General features: G+C 45.9%; 1 protein-coding gene across 1 annotated transcript in view; it reads left to right on the top strand.

Annotated features, from left to right (window-relative positions):
- The window catches only part of LOC146179057 (choline transporter-like protein 1), a 79,230-nt gene that overhangs the window by 23,356 nt on the left and 33,794 nt on the right, over positions 1 to 22,080 (top strand). The window contains exons 3-4 of the mRNA XM_084579838.1: positions 6,980 to 7,128; positions 8,016 to 8,075. Of these exons, the coding sequence (XP_084435964.1) occupies positions 6,980 to 7,128; positions 8,016 to 8,075 (209 nt within the window). The remainder of the gene's footprint in view (positions 1 to 6,979; positions 7,129 to 8,015; positions 8,076 to 22,080) is intronic.

The following is a 22,080-nucleotide window of genomic DNA, read 5'->3' as shown; positions in this document are numbered from 1 at the left end:
TCCACGTTTCAGCCCCATAGGTGAGTACAGGCAAGATGCAACTGTTGTATACTTTCTTCTTGAGCGATACCGGTAAGCTGCTAGTCATAATCTGCGAGTGCTTGCCAAATGCGCACCATCCCAATCTTATTCTTCTTGTTATTTCCTTTTCATGGTCCGGATCTGCGGTTACTACCTGTCCTAAGTAGACATATTCGCCTATTACTTCCAGTATTTCGCTACCTAATGTAAACTGCTGTTTCTTCCCGAGGCTGTTGAACATTACCTTAGTCTTCTGAATATTCATTTTCAAGCCTACCTTTCTACTTTTTCTGTCTAGGCCATCAATCATTTTTTGCAGTTCATCCCTCGAGTTGCTTAGCAAGACAATGTCATCAGCAAATCGCAGATTACGCCATCTACCCTTATCCCTAACTGCTCCCATTCCAAGTCTCTGAATACTTCCTCTAAACAAGCTGTGAATAGTACTGGGGAGATTGTGTCTCCTTGCCTAACACCTTTCTTTATGGGAATTTTGTTACTTTCTTTATGCAGAACTATGGTTGCTATGCAGCCACTATATATATCTTCCAGCACTTTCTCGTACGGCTCGTCTACAACCCGATTTCGCAATGCCTGCATCACCGCCGAGGTTTCAACTGAGTCAAATGCTTTTTCGTAATCAATGAATGCTATGTGTTATATTGCTGGTTATATTCCGAGCATTTTTCTATCACTTGATTGATGGTATGGATATGATCGATAGTAGAGTACCGTTTCCGAAACCCTGCTTGATCCTTTGCTTGATTGCAGTCTAAGGTTGTCCTGATTCTATTAGCGATTACCTTAGTAAATACCTTATACGTAACAGACAGTAAGCTGATTGGTCTGTAATTTTTAAGGTACTTAGAGTCCCCTTTCTTGTGAATGAGGATAATGTTTGCATTCTTCAATGGTTCCGATACCGTAGATGACATCAGGCACTGCGTATAGAGGGTAGCCAGTTTCTCTAGCACGATATCCCCCCCCGTCCTTTAGCAAATCTGTAGTTATCTGATCTTCTCCAGCTGATTTCCCCCTTTTCATAGTTTCTAATGCTTTCTTGATCTCGTCCTTCGTCACTGGTGGAACGTCTGTCTGTTTTTCCCTACCGCCAATCTCATTAATGTCCTGACTACTTTGGCTACTGTAGAGATCTGTATAGAACTCCTCGGCTACTTTGATTATCTTGTCCATATTAGTGATGACGTTGCCCGCCTTGTCCCTTATCGCATAGATCTGGTTTCAATTGCCTATGCCCAATTTCTTCTTTACCGCTTTAAGGCTTCCCCCGTTCTTTACAGCATGCTCAATTTTCTCCATGTTATACTTCCTTATATCGGCCACCTTGCGCTTATTGATTAGCTTTGATATCTCGGCCAATTCGATCTGGTCTGTTGGATTGGAAGCTTTCATACTCTGGCGTTTCTTAATCAAATCTTTCGTCTAGCTTACCGGTATCCTCTCTAACTATCCTACCGCCTACTTCTACCGCGCACTCAGTAATGATATCTCTGAAATTATTGTTCCTTGCCTCTAGGGTAATGTCGCCATCCTCAGTTAGAGCTGAATACCTATTCTGTAGCGAGATCCTGAACTCTTCTGCCCTCCCCCTCACCGCTAATTCTTTGATGGGTTCCTTCTTCAGATTTAGGCTAATTCGGGACCTTACCATCCTGTGGTCACTGCATCGCACTTTCCCGATTACCTCTACATCCTGCACAATGGCGGGGGTTGAACACATTATGAAGTCGATTTCATTTTTAGTCTCTCCGTTAGGACTTTTCCATGTCCATTTCCGGTTCTTCCGTTTGCTGAAGAAGGTATTCATGATTCGTAAGTTACTGCGCTCTGCAAACTCAACTAGTAACTCCCCCCTGCTATTCCTAGAACCAATGCCATAGTCACCTACTGCCATGTTTCCTGCCTGTTTTTTCCCTACCTTAGCATTGAAGTCGCCCATTAGTACAGTATACTGCGTCTTTACTTTTCGCATTGCCGATTCTACATCTTCGTAGAAGCTTTCAACTGCCTGGTCATCATAACTACATGTAGGTGCATAGGCCTGTACAACCTTCAGTTTACACCGCTTATCCCGTAACTATATTGCTGGCTGTTAGTGGCAGAAACGGTGAAGCGTCTCAGGAAAGTCAAAATCTTTTTGAGTGGAAGTAATAGAGTCACTCGATAAAAAAAATGTCTCATACAGCTGCTTTCGTGAATCTCCTAAATTATGAAAAGGGGAAAGATCATTCTTGCGCGTAGTGGTGTAAGTGCCTGACTGAAATGTCCCGATGAAATCTCCTTCGTTGCCGACGCTGCCAAGCACGAGCACCAGATGTTCGTCGCTAAATTTGTGCATAGAAAGCACTTATGTCGCGTAAAACATTACCGTCGAGCTTCCATTCGAGTGCTATGATAATGACGCAGGCGAACGGAAGAGATTAAAACGGCGATAGTAGCGACATGGAACTGTGTTCATCCGTGAACTGTAGCGGTAACGACCGTGCAGAGACGTAGGTTCGTGGTCGTTACCGATATCGCTCGGTCTGAACGCGGGACGGTCGTATCGATCTTCGATGCTCGTGCATTTCCTAGAGCAACGCCTGTTTTACACCCCCGACCTCATCGTCACATGATCAAAATATGAATGGTGATGTCACATACAAGTTTGAAATCGATCGCAGACGGCTATATAGAAGAAAGTGTGCACATATGGATCTCGTCTGCCATTGATCTTTACCTCGGAACGCAAAAAATGCAAAGAAATATCGTGACCTGCGAGGAGTACTTGTAGTTGAGGGCACGGGACGTGCTCGCACAACTTCCGGAAGTTCTTAATCACGCGCTTGTACATGAAAGTGCTTATTCTAGACGTTTTGTAAAACATTATTATCTGGGCAGTTTATTTTTGCGGCATTGAAACTGTAGCGGCAGCTTGCGATGTCAAGGCTGCTTATAGTCTTATAATCGCTCTTGTTTAAAAAGTGGCGTAGACGGAAGATAAAATAAAAAATCATGAAAACAAGTTTGAAACTGTCGTACGAAAGGCCACCTTACAGAAAGATTTTTCCAGTGCATGTTCCTTCGATCAACCCTTTCGTGTTGTTTTTGTATGTACAATTAACTTTAGCCGAGTTATAAATAATGAGGCTTAACCGCGAAGAAAAAATCATAATATATTCGGTGCCATTATGCGTACTGGAATAAATATACAAAATAAAATAAACTGCCTCCACAGATATTTTAGCACCAAAATAATATTTTCCTGTTCTCGAATACCCTCATTTTCAAAATTCTGGATGGTCGTTGTCTGTATCGGCAATAATTTTACTAGACGGAGTCATATGATTTCAGGTCATCATTGCTACCAGACCGGTATGTCCTGTTCGGCCGCAACTGTTTTCCCCCTCCGAGAACTGTCCATGGTGCAAAAGCAATGCCAACTCTCTATCACGTAACTTGGGAGTGTAGGGCTACGATCGAGTGTGAATTCTAGATTAGACAACCCGAGTACAGCGCAGTGGGAGGGCATGCTTGCCAGCGAGGACACTATGCGACAGCTGCTGACTCTAGTCAAGCAGGGAGCAACTGCCTGGGGGATTTGGAGTAAGGGTCTGCCCGCCGCAAGATCAAGAATGCTCGGCTACCGCAACAAAACTAAGAACTCAATATACAGTTAACTCTCTCTCTCTCTCGACATTCGGTATAGCTGCGGATGCAAATAGGGAGAGGTGAGTAAGCAGGAGTATTCTAATGCAAGGTTAGCTTCTACTGTAGCGGAACGCTTTGCAGTGTTTCGCCAGTGACCAGCACACTAATATTATAGTGATGTCAACAATGGTTGTAGCAATATTAGAAAATTACTACCAGTATTACGTGAAAAGCAGTTGGCGTGTACAGAAATGGCTGAAGAAATAACTGGCACGTCGCCGGCAGACATGGTGTTCGGCCTGAGGTAAGGATTGCAATCTCGGAGGGCGTATGTCTGTCTGTGCATTGCAGTGTTTCGCCGGTGACCAGGACACTAATATTATAGTAATGTCAACAATTGCTGTAGCAATATTAGAGCATTACTAGCCGTATCACGTGAAAAGCAGTCGACGTGTACAGAAATGGCTAAAGAAATAACTAGCACGTCACCGGCAGGCACGGTGTTCGGTCTGAGGTAAGGATTGCAGGCTCAGAGGGGGGTATGTCTGTCTGTGCATCTGTCCGGCACACCTCACGAGCATGCCTCCGGAACGGGGTAGTGGGCAGGTGTCAGTGAATAGCACTGATTTGTCGGCTGCTTGTGTGACGTCACAAGATCAAGTCTTAGACGAATGCGCTGAAGCTGCCAGCCTGAACAGCACATTTGAGCAATGAATCGAATCCAAGCGAGAAACTCTGCTCCGCATCCGTGCAAGGCAAGTTCGTACGGCTGAATTAAAACGGGCCCGCTTAATATGCACATGCCGCTCCTATGAACATGGGCGGCATTCATAGCGGTCTGGTAGGTGCTAACTAGCTGGCGGCACGGCTGGACACTGATTGATGGGCCAGTGGCGGCTGCATCAAATAGCCATATTCGGCGTCCGTGGTAGGAAATTCGGATGGCGTCATCGCGCCGGTTTTAGGTGCTGTAACGTGTGTCAGAAAGCATATATGGTCAATTATTCATACGACGTATTCTCATGTACATTGTGCAACGTAGGATTAGTAGGATTGCTCCGCAGAGTCAACATTTTACTAGTAATGTACTATAAGGTGCAGAGTCTGTACGAACATTAAGCGTAGTCATGGTTCATTGTTACTGTATACGCAAGCAGTCTTGGGTGCCTGTTCCAAATTTTTACTTTTTAATACAAGAGCCAGCTATTGGATACCGTTAGAGTTATAGGCAGTTGTAATTTTAATTATTATTTTGCTTGAGTTACTTTAGCTAGGTCCTCAAGCTGGCCGGGCCACGGCAATACAAACATCAGAGCAAAAAGCAAAGCAAGGTCAAAACAGGAGAGGTAAGGATTGCAATCTCGGAGGGCGTATGTCTGTCTGTGCATTGCAGTGTTTCGCCGGTGACCAGGACACTAATATTATAGTAATGTCAACAATTGCTGTAGCAATATTAGAGCATTACTAGCCGTATTACGTGAAAAGCAGTCGACGTGTACAGAAATGGCTAAAGAAATAACTAGCACGTCACCGGCAGGCACGGTGTTCGGTCTGAGGTAAGGATTGCAGGCTCAGAGGGGGGTATGTCTGTCTGTGCATCTGTCCGGCACACCTCACGAGCATGCCTCCGGAACGGGGTAGTGGGCAGGTGTCAGTGAATAGCACTGATTTGTCGGCTGCTTGTGTGACGTCACAAGATCAAGTCTTAGACGAATGCGCTGAAGCTGCCAGCCTGAACAGCACATTTGAGCAATGAATCGAATCCAAGCGAGAAACTCTGCTCCGCATCCGTGCAAGGCAAGTTCGTACGGCTGAATTAAAACGGGCCCGCTTAATATGCACATGCCGCTCCTATGAACATGGGCGGCATTCATAGCGGTCTGGTAGGTGCTAACTAGCTGGCGGCACGGCTGGACACTGATTGATGGGCCAGTGGCGGCTGCATCAAATAGCCATATTCGGCGTCCGTGGTAGGAAATTCGGATGGCGTCATCGCGCCGGTTTTAGGTGCTGTAACGTGTGTCAGAAAGCATATATGGTCAATTATTCATACGACGTATTCTCATGTACATTGTGCAACGTAGGATTAGTAGGATTGCTCCGCAGAGTTAACATTTTACTAGTAATGTACTATAAGGTGCAGAGTCTGTACGAACATTAAGCGTAGTCATGGTTCATTGTTACTGTATACGCAAGCAGTCTTGGGTGCCTGTTCCAAATTTTTACTTTTTAATACAAGAGCCAGCTATTGGATACCGTTAGAGTTATAGGCAGTTGTAATTTTAATTATTATTTTGCTTGAGTTACTTTAGCTAGGTCCTCAAGCTGGCCGGGCCACGGCAATACAAACATCAGAGCAAAAAGCAAAGCAAGGTCAAAACAGGAGAGGAAAATAGAAGAGAAAAAGGAGCAGAATAGAAGGAAATAATGGAATGTAGAAAAAAAGAAAAAATGAAGAAATTGAAAATAAGTGTAAGTGGATAAAATTCCGTCAAGAAGGATCCATACGGAGCGAGGAAAAATTGTTTATTAAACAAGGCTGCAGCATAGCGGAACATCGCAGCTTTCGCGGATCTTTTCCTATTTCGTTCTTTTTTTCTTGCGCTAATAGAATTTTAGTTTGACCCGCTTGTTTTCTGTTTGTGTCGTCAATTTAGTGTAAGCGCTTTAGTTTCAGCGGTGGATTATGTTTTCTTTTTCATTGCGAATTTTGAAGTATAGCTAATTGATTGCTGTAAATTATCACCCATTAATTCTTTAGAGTAAAAAAAAATTAGCTGCACGCCGCCTGCATTATACAGTTCCTAATTGAAAGTGTTCGTTTTATTCATTGCCTTTAACCGCCTATTCGCAGCAGTCGAAGGCATTACAGTGGTGAGGGTCATACAGAGCTTATGTTGAAGCTGAGACAGGATTCGAAGACTTTGGTGAATGAGACAACGTGGTCCCAGGCAAATCGTCGCCATCAACAGCGACAGCTACTGTAGGAAAATTATTCCACTCAGAAAGCGGTATTACATAATAAACACTAATGTCAAAAACTATAGTGTAAAATTTGTATGGTCGCGCCTCATACACAAGAGCGGGAAACTCGGACACGTACCTGGAAGAAGGAGGTCATATGACGAATGCCTCCTATGTTGTGGTAAGTTATAAAACGTTGTTATCAATAATGATTTTTAAATGACAGCATTGCTCTGCTTTCGCTGCCGAGACAGAGTAATTAAATGCGAATCAGCCCGCAGGAAAAGTTTCGTACAACCGGGCACAAATAGTCACAACTTTTTTTATTCGTGTCCGCGCGTAGGTGTGCGTTGCAATAGCAGCTGCCTCGCGGCGGGACTACGTGCGTCTGCTGCACCACGCGGACAGCTTCGGCAATCTGTGTGGTGTGGACAACCGTCAGCGAAAGCTCATTGGTGTTCCCCTTTCTGGACAAGACATGCGTGACAGGAAGTGAGTGAACAATATTCTTTTAACATTCAACGTAGCTAATGCTGTTCGAGTGAACGGCAATTTAGCCTGGATGAGACATAGCATAGAGTGCGATAATTTGGCTGTTTGATTGCAGTCCGCCTAAATCATGCTTCATTCATTGTTGTCCTAGATCGCTTAAAAGACTGCCATAAATACCATATCATGGGCTAGAAGCAGAGCACCGATATAAACAATTAATGCAGCCGAGAGAAACGCGTTATATGTTGAATTGAGCAGTATTGATGATGTTGAAAAAAGCTGGGATTGATTTGTACTCGCATGCAGTCACCATTTTAAGTGCAGTCCCTGGTAGTATACACAAGCCCGGCAAAGGTGACAGAGGCCAGGAGAGCGAGGAAGATCAGGCGTAATATCCAGTGATATAATCTGTACCAGCCCTTATACCATCACACCAGCCATCCCTATCCAAGGTCCAGCACAGTCAGAAACTCAGCATTTTATTGCGGAAGCAGTACTACTCTAGGTTTTGAGCTTTCCGCGTAGCGCGGCCGGTAGCCACGTCTTAACCACGTGACGCTGTGACGTCACACCCCACGTGACACTAGGCGATGTGGGCTGGTAGGAGCTGCCAACTTGGGTCTCTCGTTTCACACGGGACGGTTATGTCGGAATCAACCTGCTAAGACCCTAGCATTCACGTTACCCCTATAGGCCACTAAGGCACGTTCATACGGCTTGGTTAAAGCGGGGCTTTATATGTGGGCTGAGGAAGAAGAAATAGAGAGAAAGAATGCTCGGTCACCCGCAGCTAATGCTTTCGCTCAATATTTGGTTCAGCAGCGTTGAACCCTTGTAATTTTTTTTCTCTTACACTTAACGTATTTGGTTTGTTGTTCCTTTAACAGGATGCTAGAAAAGACGTCGGATTCGGTGTGGATGTGCGTGGAGACATGCGAGAAGGAAACGTGAGTAAAATATCTGCAAGCACACGAAGCAGTCATTTTTTTTTTTTTTTTTTTTTTTTTACGGAGTGGACACAATAGAAAAGGAAACGACGCAACAATATCTCAAGTTACTTTTCATCGTAATAGTCATCAGTCATTAGGGCTGTCCGACTTTTGGTATCAGCCGGGGAAGAAGGCCCAGTTGCGGTGAGCGCCTTGAAAAGTTGAGGCCGCCGAGTCATTTCGTGGGATCGTTGCGCGGGTGCCTCGTCAAGTGTGTCCCCTTGCGGCTGACCTGTAATGACAGCGGCCATGGAGAACATATGGGGGACACTTAGGCTAGCGGTCTGCGGTGCTTTATTTATACGTATATCGTCGCAGCTTACCACTTTAAGATAAAAAAAAAAAGAAACATCATGTAAACTCTCACTTGTTCCCAAGGCGCTCAAGCGTGCCCTGCGTAGCCTATAGTAAATCGCGCATCTTACTCGCAAGTCAAGGATCGTGAGTTCAAATCCCCCCCAAGAAAATAAACCATAGTTTTCCTTTGAACGAAAAAAAATCACTTATCATAATAGCAGTAACACGCCTAGGCCATACGGTAGCGGTGCTAATAGTTAACAATTCAGACATCACTTTTTGGAGGGGACAGCGATCGCATTAGCCGCAACACGCACAAAATCCATCCAGATAAATCCTTAACAACTACCAAACGACCTATAGAAAATAAATGCGAGTCTGGGCATCTCTCATTTCCTGCAATATCTTAAAAAAATTCTTGGGGCACTTTGGACTACCAAAGTGCAATGAGGCGAAATCCCTTCTTGAAACGCCGCTGATTCCTGCATTAATGCGTCTACTTCTGTATGCTGTGTGGTGCGGTGTTCGAAGAAACGCCAAGTGAGAGGTACCGCCCAGACGCCTGAATCTGACGCCCGGTGGGGTCAGCTACGTGTAAGCGTGAATCGCCTGGTGAAGTCCTCGGTCATGACCGGACGTGACGTCATGACGATGTAAGATTTTGTGTGACTTCATGATGACGCCACGTGCGGGCATTACCGATGACGTCACCAGATGATGACGTCACAGTCTCGCGGTACCCGCAGAATCTCGCGACGAAGTGTGACATTTCTCGTGGGCGCAGACAAGTAATCACGAACGGGCGGACACTCATGAGCCTATATAGTATTTCGCCTTTAAAAGCAAATTATACAATGCCTCACACAAAGAAGTCATGGTGGTACCTGGTCATGGTACATGGGCCTTAATTACTATGGAAGCCAAACAACGCCCCGTAAAGAAAACCTAACGTGGGCGGATAAGGAGGCTGCCCTGTACAGCTTCGACTAACAGAGACGCCGCCGCTTCCAGATTTGTATACAGCTGACATGGCTAATGTATTCATGACATTTCTCGACCAATGCTATTTCTAGTTTCAGTGGATGATTACCAGCGAAACAAAAGGAATGAAGCGGGACGAGCATAGTCAAGAATACGAAGCATCGTAACTAGAACGCTGAAAAACAGACGAGATAGTAAAAAGTTAAGTTACAGTCAAAAAGCAGCTCTGAATCTTTCTGCGAGTGGCCTCTAGAGCTCCGTTTCGCCTCCATCGAAACGCAGACGCCGGCGATGGGGTTCGAACCTGGGTACTCCGGCGCAGTAGTAGGGCATCTTAACCACTGCGCCACAACGGCGGGGCGTGTGAAACACGACAAAATATTTTTTAGTTTTGCTAACAGACAGATTGGACAGTACTTATTTGTAATTCTATAATTTTTCTTTAATACTTTACTTTCCTGCAGGCTGTAGTTCTGCAGCACTCTTCTCTGGCAGTTACACAAAGTTATCATGTTACTACTGAAATTTCTGCAGTCACAACAGGTTCCCTGTCAAAAACCACACAAACCTTGTTGTGACAGAATTTCTTTATATGTTTTTCGATGGGGATGCCCTCGCGAAAACTGACCTGCGGTTGCATCAGCTATTGACGTTTTTGCAATCCGACCAATCAGAGAAGCCACGACCACGTGAACAATGGAGTCTGCCGTTACGCCGGCAAGCCACGGCCTCTACTGCCTCCACCATATGGCCGCCTCGTCATACTTTCCACACCTAGCAAAAGCCGAACGCTTTTTCGCTCTCTCCGCTCCACCATGTGCGCCTGAGGTTGGTTAGAACGTGCGTGTGCGACAGAAACTGGCTTCGTAGGCTTGAAAGAAACTACGTGATGTTATCAAGCACACCTGTAAACAACATAACGAACTGCTTGCTGATCGCGGTTACATTGACCGACGATAATGCGAATGTGTGTCTTTAGTGCTGTTTTCGCTGTCATGATAGCTTCAAAACAGGCGATCAGCATATTTCATTGAACACCTTACCTGAGCGAAATATTGGACGCGCATCATTTATCAAGCAGCGCATTGCGCGGTCAGTTATCGCGTGCTTTTTCAATAATTACGCAGTAACTATGATCGCAGGTAATTCTTGTGCTTGAATCTATGATCACCGTTGAAATTCGTATCATGGAGAATAGTTTACCTTGGCTTGTAAGTGAAAATAAATCAGGGTATGCTCCGTTCAACTACACCCTATCGTTTCCCAGCTTTGCTTGACTGCATGCAGAGAGCGAAAACAATCTTGATGAGCACGCAACAACCGATCGAATATTTTCGCGCGGGAAAATCACGCCTTGCGTGCCGGCGCCTGGAGTACAACTTGCGTGATGACCTGCACTGGGAATGGTTTGATAAGCCAGAGACTAGGTTATGCTCAGCTACCTATTGGCATATCTGAAAGCATATTCGCCCTCCGGGATCTATGTGTGCGTCGTGCTGTCTATCACGTAAAGTGGCATTTCTTTTGACTGTATGCTAATGATTGGGCGCGTAATTAGAGAGGACAACATGACGCTGTCAAATCATAGCCTTAGGGCGAAGTATCGTCCTAATTTCCTTTTCATACGTACAGTCTTTGCCAAAAGTAAACGAGCAGCCGCATTGGCTGCTGCACCAATCCTGAGGCCGAGAAGCATAGCTTCGCTTTCCAGCGGTGGCCCCTGCTTAGCGGCTACGAGTGCAATGGTGATTTGCACTGGTCGATTGTAGCTGGGCGCCTGAACCAGAATAGTGCGACCTAAACCGCTACAGAGCGAATCATCCTTGGTCGACCAGCGGAACATGCAGAGCGCATGGCGGAAGTAATGCTGAGCCTGTTCCGGAAGTTGAAGTCGCATCCCAGCGGCGGAATTGTTGCCTTTGATATAGGCAGAAGTGCGGCCCCCTGCAACTTGCTTTCGCGCAATTTTAACGCTGTAGACGATTTTCAATAGACGCATTTCGACACATTAATACAAGAAAAAAAGGTGATGCCTAGTGTTTCTGTCGATATCTCTGAAACCGCTAAAAACAGCAAAAAAATTCCGGAAGTGAAGACATCACCGACCAAAAGTTTCGGCGAGATCCAACTCTGGTCGGCTGACCGAGCTGGAGCGTCTCGAGTTGCTCCAGATGATCAGCGGAATACGCGCAACCTATCTTGGTCGACCAGTGGAATTCGAAATTGTCATCCCGGGGCAAGAAAGCGTGCTCCGGAGCGACCAGTGGAAATCGTCAATAGCTAGATCAGGGCAAGTGTGTGTGTGTGTGTGTGTGTGTGTGTGTGTGTGTGTGTGTGTGTGTGTGTGTGTGTGTGTGTGTGTGTGTGTGTGTGTGTGTGTGTGTGTGTGTGTGTGTGTGTGTGTGTGTGTGTGTGTGTGTGTGTGTGTGTGTGTGTGTGTGTGTGTGTGTGTGTGTGTGTGTGTGTGTGTGTGTGTGTGTGTGTGTGTGTGTGTGTGTGTGTGTGTGTGTGTGTGTGTGTGTGTAGGGGGGGGGGCGGATACAAAAATACGTAACATGAACAAACACTGACAGAAGCGGGTATTTTCAACAGGATTATTGTGAATGATGTGGGGCTTTTATACAAGAAAAGAGTGACATGAATGGGAGCAAAGATATAATAAAATAAACAGTATGGATCCAAAAAGTATATCCATCTTTCTATCTGTAATCTGGCCAATGAACCAACCATCCCATTTCACTATCTTTGAGGGTTATACTGACCGAGCGCTGATGCAGTTTTCAGTTTCAGCAGTCTTGATACTCATAGCTTCGATGCTTTCTCTTTCAGTTTTTGTTCTTGCGTGACCTAATATGGCGGTGCCGTCCAGGCGAGGTTTACACCACTCATCGAATTTTGTATTGGCGTGACCTGGCAGGGTTGTTTCTTTACGATAGTGTTTCCATTTGCAATGAGGACGGCTTGTGGAAAGCTAGAGTACTGGGGTGCTTTATCTGGCCACACCAGTTGGCGTGTTCCCTCAGTCTAGCGCAGATGCACATTTCTGTTTTTCCTACGTGCATCTTGCCGCATTTGAGAGACACGTCATAGATTACTTCCTTTTCGCACTCAACAAGTCTTTTTTTTCATGAGCGGTTCCGCAGGGAGGGCTACGTTCTTCTGTGATGTTGATTTTTGTACGCACGGCAATAAGTTTTCTTCCGCCGGAAGAGATAGCGGGGATACCGTGCTCGCCTGCTATCTTCTTAAGGCAGTGTGACACGATATCAGTGTAGGGTAGAACAATCGGCCGCACTTTTTTCTCAGGGCTCTTCTTTTCTCGTTCTTTTTTTCGTTTTTTTTTTCTTTGTAGCAGATTTCGTGCAAGGGAATGAAATCAATAAGGCTTCCGGATAGCCGCTTTCCTTCAACCTTGCAGCCTGAGCGTTCGAGGCTTTTTTGCACCATTCTCCTGCCTGTTACAGGCCACTGAAAATTCCTGCGTGCACATAGTGTCAAAAAAGGCGCGATGCTCAAGTTGCTAGGCTGAGAAAAAAAGCGGTTATCTGGACGCCTTATTGATTTCAGGCGCAGAAAACATGCTACGAAGGATAACCAAAAAATAGCATGAAAAAGGAAGAACCTTCTGAAATAGAAGTGCGGTCGATTGTGCAACCCTGCATTCATAAAGTGTCCCATGGTCCTAACAAGATAGCAGGCAAGCACGGTATCGGTGTTGTCTTTTCTACCCGGAGAAAACTTGCTGTCATGTGTGCAAAAGTCAACAAGAGCACAGAAGAACGTAACTCGCCGAGCGAAGCCGCCAAAGATGCTTTGAGCGCAGCAAAGAAGTAACCTATGACGGGCCTCTCAAATGCGCAAGGAGGTACATAGGATAAACAGGAAGGTGCATCAACACTACACTGAGCAAACACTCCGGCTCGTACGGCCAAATAACGTCTCCCGGTGATCAGGCTTCCCACTGCCATTATTGAAAATGGAAACCCGATCATAACGTTCAAGCTATATTCAAGGTCTCGCCGAAATAAAATTCGATTAGGGAGACAAACTTCATCTGGATGACATCGTGCACCGTACTTGGTCACGCGAAAACAAAAACAGAAAGAGAAATCATCGAAATTCAATATCAGGGCTGCTCGAACTGAAGATTGCATCAGCTCACCGTCAGCAGCCCTCCGAAGATAGCGGAATAGAAAGGGTAGAGTCATCGTCCAGATTATAGAAAGTAGCGTAAAAGTATTGTTTCTAGATAACAGGTTTTTATTTTGTTATTTTTTTTTATTCACTCTATTTATTTATTTATAGTAGACTCTGCAGCGCCTATGCGTTATACAGGAGAGTGGGTACAGTTTGAAAGGGACAAGTGGATAAAATACGTAAAAGGGAGATACGACAGAGGGCAGCCTATCATAACCATTGGAACAATAAATAGACAAAGAGCAAGAGCAGCAGTACATTCAAGCCAGATTGCTTGATGCAAAAAAACAGTGAAGTCACAAATCATTTATTATCTTTAAGATTGCATCTCTATCAGAGCTGGCACCTTCAATCGGCAGCTTATCCCAGTCAGAGATACTGCGGGGGAAAAATGAATGCATGTAGTTCATTTTGCAGGTTATTTCACGCATTTTAAAACTGTGATCTCTCCTATTGGAAATATAAAGAGGTGCTTGTAGGTACTTTAATGCCTGTAGAGTCGCTGTATATTGCGTGTAATACTTTAAGCCTTTGCTTCTGTCGTTTTATCTGTAGGGACTCTTGTCCGATTTATATCTTTGTTTCTGACACGCTCACATGTCTGGAATACGTACTGCTTTAAAATAAATTTTGCTGCACGGCTTGGTTTACCTTCTAACTTGTCGATGAGGTAAAATTGGTGTGAATGCCATACTGCAGTCGCACATTCTAGTTGCGGGCATACCGGTGAGTCGTGACTTGTGTGCTGTTATTTTAAGGATCTGAGGGGCAGGGTCTGTATAAATAGGCTAAGCATTCTTCCAGCTTTCTTAGTAGTCATATCGATGTGTTTTGAAAATTACAGGTGGCCTGTCAGCAGAACGGCCAAATATTTAACCTCATTGGTATATCCCAGTGTGTAGGTTGATTCGATATGGATGTTAGATATTAGCCTTGTTTGTATAGAGGTGTCAAATTCTTTGCCCTAAACCGGTTGAAAGCGCATGGCTTTGTCTGTAGCATTTGTTCACGTCACGTTTTTCTCTACCAGTTAGCGCGATATATCCAGTGCAAGATCAATGACGTAAGCATACGCCCTCGCTTAGTTTCGAAATCGTGAAATCGTACGTCGGACCGCACCTGCTACCCGCTTACATAAAAGGAAGGAGACCGAGAACAGAGGCTTACGTCAGCAAGTTTAGCGGCGTAGCCAGTGAGCAAGGGCCAGAGCGCCGTAGAGTTACTATATAGTAACCTATAGTATGTAACTGTTGTGTTCCTAGTGCTGTGCTCGTCCGTTCTGTTGTGAATGGAGCAGAGCGCGCTAATGGACAGGCCCGCACCCCTCTTCGCGCTTCGCCCGGAGGACTCGCCGCCTGCCTGCGCTCAGCGGGACGCGGGCTCCCTCACTGTCCTCTAGTTCTGGGAAGCAAGCTCCATCCCCATCTCCGGCCTCCATTCCCTTCGTTCTTCGCCCCGCGAGTTCGGGCTTACGCCTTGGCCGACGCTGGTCGCACCCTCTTATCTGGTGAATAAACCAAGTTAACAGTTTAAGAGTAGCGCGTACGTCTTTACTACATCGACGACGCGCAAACACGACAGTAACCTATATAGTAACCTATATAGTAACCTATATAGTAACCTATATAGTAGCTTATATAGTAACTCTAGAACGCCGAAGAGCGCAGCGGCATCGCTCGGCTTCGAGCTTCTTCCAGCCAGTTTCAAGGTGAGTGAGTGTGCCTTCCTTTAAAAGTGACCAACGTTTATATTGAGACCGGCCGTGTTCCTGCAGCCGACGCAGCTGCTTGTTACTTTTGGCAAAAGTGGCACTGCACATCGCACACTGCTCCAATCGCTGCTCCGCGTCAGTGTGACGCACCCCTGCGGGCGTTTCTTCTAAGATATTCTAAATGAAAAACATGCATCATTAAGATTTAGCGCACATAACTGAGAACATAACACGCACTAACGTCTCTACTCAGGCAAATGCATGTAAAAGAAAGGGTATCGCATTCGGTACTTACTATTGCTTTGTCGCGGCACGAGACGGCGCGTAAGTCGCCGGTCTAAGTCTCGGCCGCTGCCGTTGGCGTCGTCATCGTATGGTGGTCGGTAAGTCATCGCCTCAGCTTCGGCATCCAGTAGATCTTGTGGCCAGGTCTTAGAAGTCGTTCCGGTTACGAGCGCTGCTGTTTCGTAGTTAGCGTTCTTACGACGAATGGCGCCGTTATGTTTGCGTTTCGGGTGCGTCGTAATTGGCGACATCCTTGGGAAGGAGTTTTTACGAGGGCGGTTAAAAAGCCTGTTCCGAATATGCGCAGGCAACCGCGAGGGCTTCACGGACGCCGTGGTCGGAGCACGGTGGCGACGACGAAGACCGTTCTTCCGCGCAGGTTGCGGTTGCTCAGCGCGCCAAGCAGTTGCTTTCGCCGCAGTGGAACGCGTGGCGAATCCTAGAAGTTCCATTATGTCCATCGTTGTCGATGTATCCTCGGTCGTGGGGGTGAGAGGTGGCTTAGGGCGGGGCTTACGACCTCGCTGTCCCTGGCTCTCTTTGTCACCCATGTCACCGCTGTCTTTGTGGCCTACAAAACCGGCCCCAGCTTTGTTTTTGGTCGGCACGAAATACGTTGTCACTGTGGTCATGGGCACTCTTCTAGTTCTCCGTGGGGGATCCCAGCTAGCAGCAACGTGGAACCAACCTTTCTTCTTCGTAGGACGAAACGAACTTTTCACGCCAGTAGCTCCTTCGGTCGTGTCCTCGAAAGCACCGGTGGCTGGATGTGGAGCTCTCGGTGCAGTGGTTCGAGTTGAGGCAGTGACAACCCTTTCCGACCGTCGTCTTAAATGGTCCTCCGCGTCGTCGTCGGCTGCGTGGCGTCTGGCGATTGTGGGCGACGGTGAGTGGTCCGATCGCCCGTCCGGAATTGCGGCCATGTAAGCGAGCGAAACAGCGGTGATGAGGAAAGTGAGGAAGAGCGGCAGCAAGATGATGCATCCCGTCTTAAGCATACGGTGCGTGGAAAGCAAGTCCGGTGAGGGGTCTTCGGACAGAAGTGCGGATGTCCCTTGGGCAGCAGGAATGTCATTTCTGGCTCCAGGAATCATCTTGGAGCTGCGCATCCACAGTGGCTGCCTGCTTCTTCTACTTCTTCTCTTTACACTAGCAAGCGTGTGGAAGCGGGTACGGACGGTGGCAGCTTGTTGTGTGTAATTTTTGTGAGAAATTCCTCCGAACTCGTATACATACTCATACTGATAGGTAGCCTACACTTTTTGCCGGGTTAAAAATGGCGGCCGATAAATGGAATACGCCACGCTATTCGTCTTGAAGCTAAATAGATTAATGTGGTGTAATTTGGCATATACATTCGTGTCTACCCATGGTACCAGATGACTATGAGCTATTTAGCGGCTTCGGAGAAATAAATATTGCAATAACGAGAAATAAATTATTATTAGAATTGCTGCAAAGGGACTCCTGGGAGTTTATTGAAAGTAACGATGTCAGGATTCGGCCCCAGTGGACTGAAAGCAAACAGGATAAACTGCTGCATAGTTTAGAACGCTGGGCCTCTACAATAAGCGCAGGTAAATGAGAAGGTTAAATTGGTAATATTTAAATTCTTACAGTATGCCTGTGTGAAACACTATCTGCCGCGCATCCATACTTGCGTATTTCTGCTGGACGGAACCGTGGGTAAAAATTCTCAACGCAAAAAAATATAAATTTATATTATATTGGTCCGCTTACTCGTCTACTGCGCACACACGCGCGTGATGCTTATACTCGCGTTGTTTTTTTTCTCAGAGAGTGAGAGAGAGAGAGAGAGAAATAGAATAGAAAGGCAGGGAAGGAATTCAATATTTTGTAGAGAGCTCAATGTTCACTTTGGGTTTAATGCTATATTCGCTTTTCTGCACCGCAACGCACTAGAATGCCATCCTGCAACTCTGTGGTTTGTCACCACGTGCAGGCAAAGGGAGCGGAAGGTATAGAGGATTAAGCACTCAGCACCAATTTTCAAGGCAATGTGCTGATAAAAAATTAGGCGTGCAGGAAACAGCCTTGTAAAACACTTATATTGCACCGTACAGCCTTTTGAGCATGATTACATTTACAGTCTGCGCAGAGTAAACCAGAAGCAGCATTCCTTTGGTTTACTTTGCGCAGACTTTAAATGTAATCATGCTCAAAAGGTTGTACGGTGCAATATAAGTGTTTTACAAGGCTGTTTCCTGCCTTGTAAATCACTTATATTGCACCGTACAACCTTTTGAGCATGATTAGCATGAGCATAGCCTGAGTCGCTTTGGGACGTTAAACTCCACAAAAGCAAACCAAACCAAACCAGTATTCCTCTGATTAACTGCGACTCGTGTTTTGTTGTATTCGTCGTTGCAAGTCAGCGGATGGCGGCTGACACGCAATTTTTTAACAATGGTATCACTATCATTGACATTCCTAGCTGAGCCTTTGAATGCCTGGCAAAATGCGTCTCGATGTAGTCACCAACCGGCTAGACTTATGTATGACGCTTGATTTGAGATAATCAACATTTTATGGCATTAGAGAATAGCAGAAAATCTCTGACTTCTTAGTGTGAAAAAGAATCACATTGCTTGCCCAGATTTCAGAGGTTACTTCTACCTTTTTTAATATGCTACAATTGTCACAGTCGCATCACAATGAAATTCTGGTGAGTTATGTTTGTCTTATTTTAAAATTGGGCAGATGTACAACCGCAAGGAAGACAAAATAGATACACATACAGTATATAGGGTGTCCCACTAGCTTTTATTTTTGAAGCGAGTGTTTTGATTGGAGGTGGAATTTGTGCCTGTGACACAAAAATGTAGTTTAATTGAATCAAAGTACGGTGCATGCTAGCCATAACAGGTAGAAAAGAGGTAGAAACGAACAGGCGAAATGTATATTATTATATTGTAGCACCCGCCGAGATCATATTTGATAAGATTAATGAGATAACAGCAATCTACACGCATATTTGCACCCTTGCCAAACCAGCATATTACGTTCTCGAAAGTCTGATTGTCTGATGTTCTATACAAATATTCGTGGGTGATACAAATGATGGTACTGTGCTTGGGCGCTCTATAGTTGCCTTAACGAAAATCTTCACTATCTTCCGACATCCAATACCAACCTCTGTACGTGGATGTCTTCATACTCGCGCTAGGCGATGTGCTGCGAGGCTTGCTTCCGATTGTCTGGCCCGCGGTTTTGCTTTTTGTCCAGATTAGGTCCGAAACACGACCTCGTGGAGACGCTCCGTAGACTGGGCGACGCCTTTCGATGTTGAGCGGGCGAACACTGGATGCATTACTACTAATATTATTCGACTGCATGTCGCCGAGCGGTCCACTTGCTTTCTTGCCTGTGCTGAGTGTCTTAGTTGTTAGGGTTAGGTCGACTGTACTTTTTATTTCCTTAAAGGCCTGACTTGAGGCATGTGCTGACAAGTCCCTTGACTCAGTTAGCGGCATTTTCGACGCATTCCCTACGGAGAACTCGAATAATGGAACGGTTGGCGTGAATTGAACGTGGTCTCTTCGACCTAAGGTAGATGATAAGTGATCTACGCTTTCTGATGCTTTAGTGTTTGCAGAGTCCTGTGCATTTTGGCGGTGTGTCATCGCTTCTGTACTACCACCGTGTCCTTGAGATCCGTTGTGTGTCCCAAAAGACCTTGACGGTTGTTTCGATGTCCAAAAGCGGCTGTGGTTATTCGCAGGACTGTGGGCGTCGCGAGGCCGGAACGCTGACCCATACGAAGTTATGCTGCTGGCGATTGCTGAGGACCCCGAAGTCGTGTTGAAGGGGGTCTTAATAGTTCGGGACGTACTATTTCGAGTTGATCTTTCCCTAACGTTAGTCGCTTGTGAAATGTTTTCATTTTCTGCAACGTAGACGTGTAAGCCTTCTTCACCGTCTGTAGATTGCGGCAGAGATGAAGTTTGCGAAAGCGTGATACGACGATTTTGTGTTGCACTTGCAAGGGCTTTGGTAAGGGGCCCATTATCTTCCGTAGAAAAGCGCTGCGTATTTCCAGGCAGATGCGGATAAGGAGTGATATCCAGTTTTCTTGTTATCGTAAAGATTGTTCTAAAATTACCCCTTATTTTCTCCGGTGTCAAGGTACCTGGAGATGATGGTACATCACGTCGTGTCGAGTTGACATGTTTCCTGTCTGTGTGACTGGATCCACGTTTAGAAGCATTCGGCCTTGGTGCTACGTCTTTTTGTGCCTCTAGCGTCACGTCATTGGAGCTTAGAGGATACGACAGCACTGTAATTGCAGGCTTGGATGTGTAGTGAAAGGATGCAGGTTTCTTGTGCGATACTGTGGCTTCGTTCTTGTTAACGTTGAAATTAATAGGATCCTTTGTACGCAATGTTAACGCGTTTATGGAGGGCACAATATATGTGGTGGCGTTTCTCAGTGATGTGGGATACACTAATTCAACGATTTCTGTCGTTTTAGGCAGTGGTGTTGACGTCGTCGAAAGAAGGTCTTCCCGCAGCCCAGAAGTGCTTGCAGAGTTCGTAACAGAACCGCTTGAAAGGCTTCCTGGGAGCTTTCCACGTGATATTGAACTTGGCTCTGTAACGCCTCCCACGCCAGCCGTAGTCATTGCACCCTGTGAACGTAGGTCATTGCTGAATTTCATTTTGGTCGATGAACACGAGGAACAGGAAGAAGTTTCGTGATACGTGGGCTTTACGTGGCTCCCGTGGGAGGCATTGACAACGCGTTCATCAGCACGGGTCGACGAGTCGCGATACCCTCCAGGATTTATGCTTGAGCCTGTTTCTGCCTCGAAGGGCTTGGTTTCCCCACGAGACTCAAGCCGTTTTCTCTCGTTTTTTTCTGTTGCATTTTGTTCACGTGATTGCGATCGGCTGTTTGTAGATATGAACGACAACTTGCCCGGCTCTATGGAATTTACACTGTAGGTATCTTGCGTCCCAGTGAGACTAGGTGAAGAACCTGATTCATTACTGCTGTCTCCAATCTGCGTGATGTGTTTTACTACGAAGTCTGTTGACAGTGGTGTTTGAGTAGTTTTGAGATTCGCAGTTTCAGACTGAATTGATCTATGTCCAAAATTTTTGATAAGTGTAGTTTTGTTACTTTCTAAAATTGTATGGGTAAACTTAGGCACGCTCATTGAGACAGGCGACACGTGATTTATATGAGAGCCTGTTAAGCTGCCATTCATAGCTCCATGAGGAATACCACGCTCCCATAAATGTTCATTGGACTCTTTCTGAGTGGCTCTATCGTTAGTACTTTCACTTCCTATAGTCCTGTCTTGCTGCTTTGAATGGATGTCACTCTGAGTGGTCGACATAGTGATTTCATTTGCTATATTTGAAGAAGGGATAGTTCGGTCATATGGTTTGCCAGTAGCTGTAACCAGGTGTCCCATAGTGGAACTCGGTTTTCCTGCTGTGGAGGAGGCATTCAACTCATGAGCAGGCGCGGCTTCGAGAAATGAGCCAGTCTTCCCGACCCTCAATGAAAAAGAGCTAGTTGTTACAGAAGCGTTCGGCCATCCAGCTAGAAAACGTGATGTCCCAGTGGCGAGATCGTGTGACTGCTCGGCGATCGAATCATTCCCACCTTTCTTGTGCGAAGTTGACAAGGTAGCGGAGTGCATCGTGCCGGGCGCAGTTGAGCTCATCTCTGTAGAAGCTTGCTTGTTCTCACTGGATGCACATAGTATCGTAGAACTGTTATTAATAGACGAGACACGGCTGGACGGTGGTGAGCTCGTCGCTACTCCAGCGTTGGTCAAAGTCGTCGCAGAAGGATGGCTTGACGGTAGCGAGCTGCGATATGTAAAGGGCATGAAGTCTTCCCATTCTGGGGTGGTCTCCTCCGAATCCAGACCACGCCTCTCCACGCGGTTCTTGCCGCTGTGACGTTCCGGAGTCGACTGCGACCCAGAGGCTGCCTTGGACAGGTAGATGGCGGAGGCGGACAGCACGATGATGGTCCACAGTAGCGGCAGCACAATGATGCATCCAGTTTTTAGAATCCTGTGTGCATCTTTGACCTCCAGAGGAACTTCGGTATCAGACTCGTAATGATGCCTTTGATAGAATACAGGTCTGTTGGGGTTCATATCTCTCAAAGCTTAATCAAGTTTCCTTAGGTCCGTACCTTAACTGGAACGCAGGTATTCTTCTTCTTCTTCTTCTCCCTCGTTATAATGGCACATACCCACAGTGGTGGATTGGCCAGAATTCGTTGTAGGTGACATAATATAATTGATAATGGCGATTTTACTGTATGATAGATAACCTAATAATTAGGAGTTAATGTTGCTGAAATAATTTGAAATTTTGAGGCGATAGTCGATACGCAGGTACGCGCCACCAACGGTTCGCACTTCTTCTTTTACTCCTCTGCTACTAACACCGGCTGGCGAACAATTCAGGTGGTGGGTGTATTTGCTTCTAAGCCAAAAGAAAGAC

Source organism: Amblyomma maculatum, chromosome 9 (assembly GCF_055883805.1).
Source record: "Amblyomma maculatum isolate TAMU_Amacu chromosome 9, ASM5588380v1, whole genome shotgun sequence".
Taxonomy (NCBI): Eukaryota; Metazoa; Arthropoda; class Arachnida; order Ixodida; family Ixodidae; genus Amblyomma; species Amblyomma maculatum.
The sequence above is the reverse complement of the archived record's forward strand: the minus strand, read 5'-3'. Positions and strand labels throughout refer to the sequence as shown.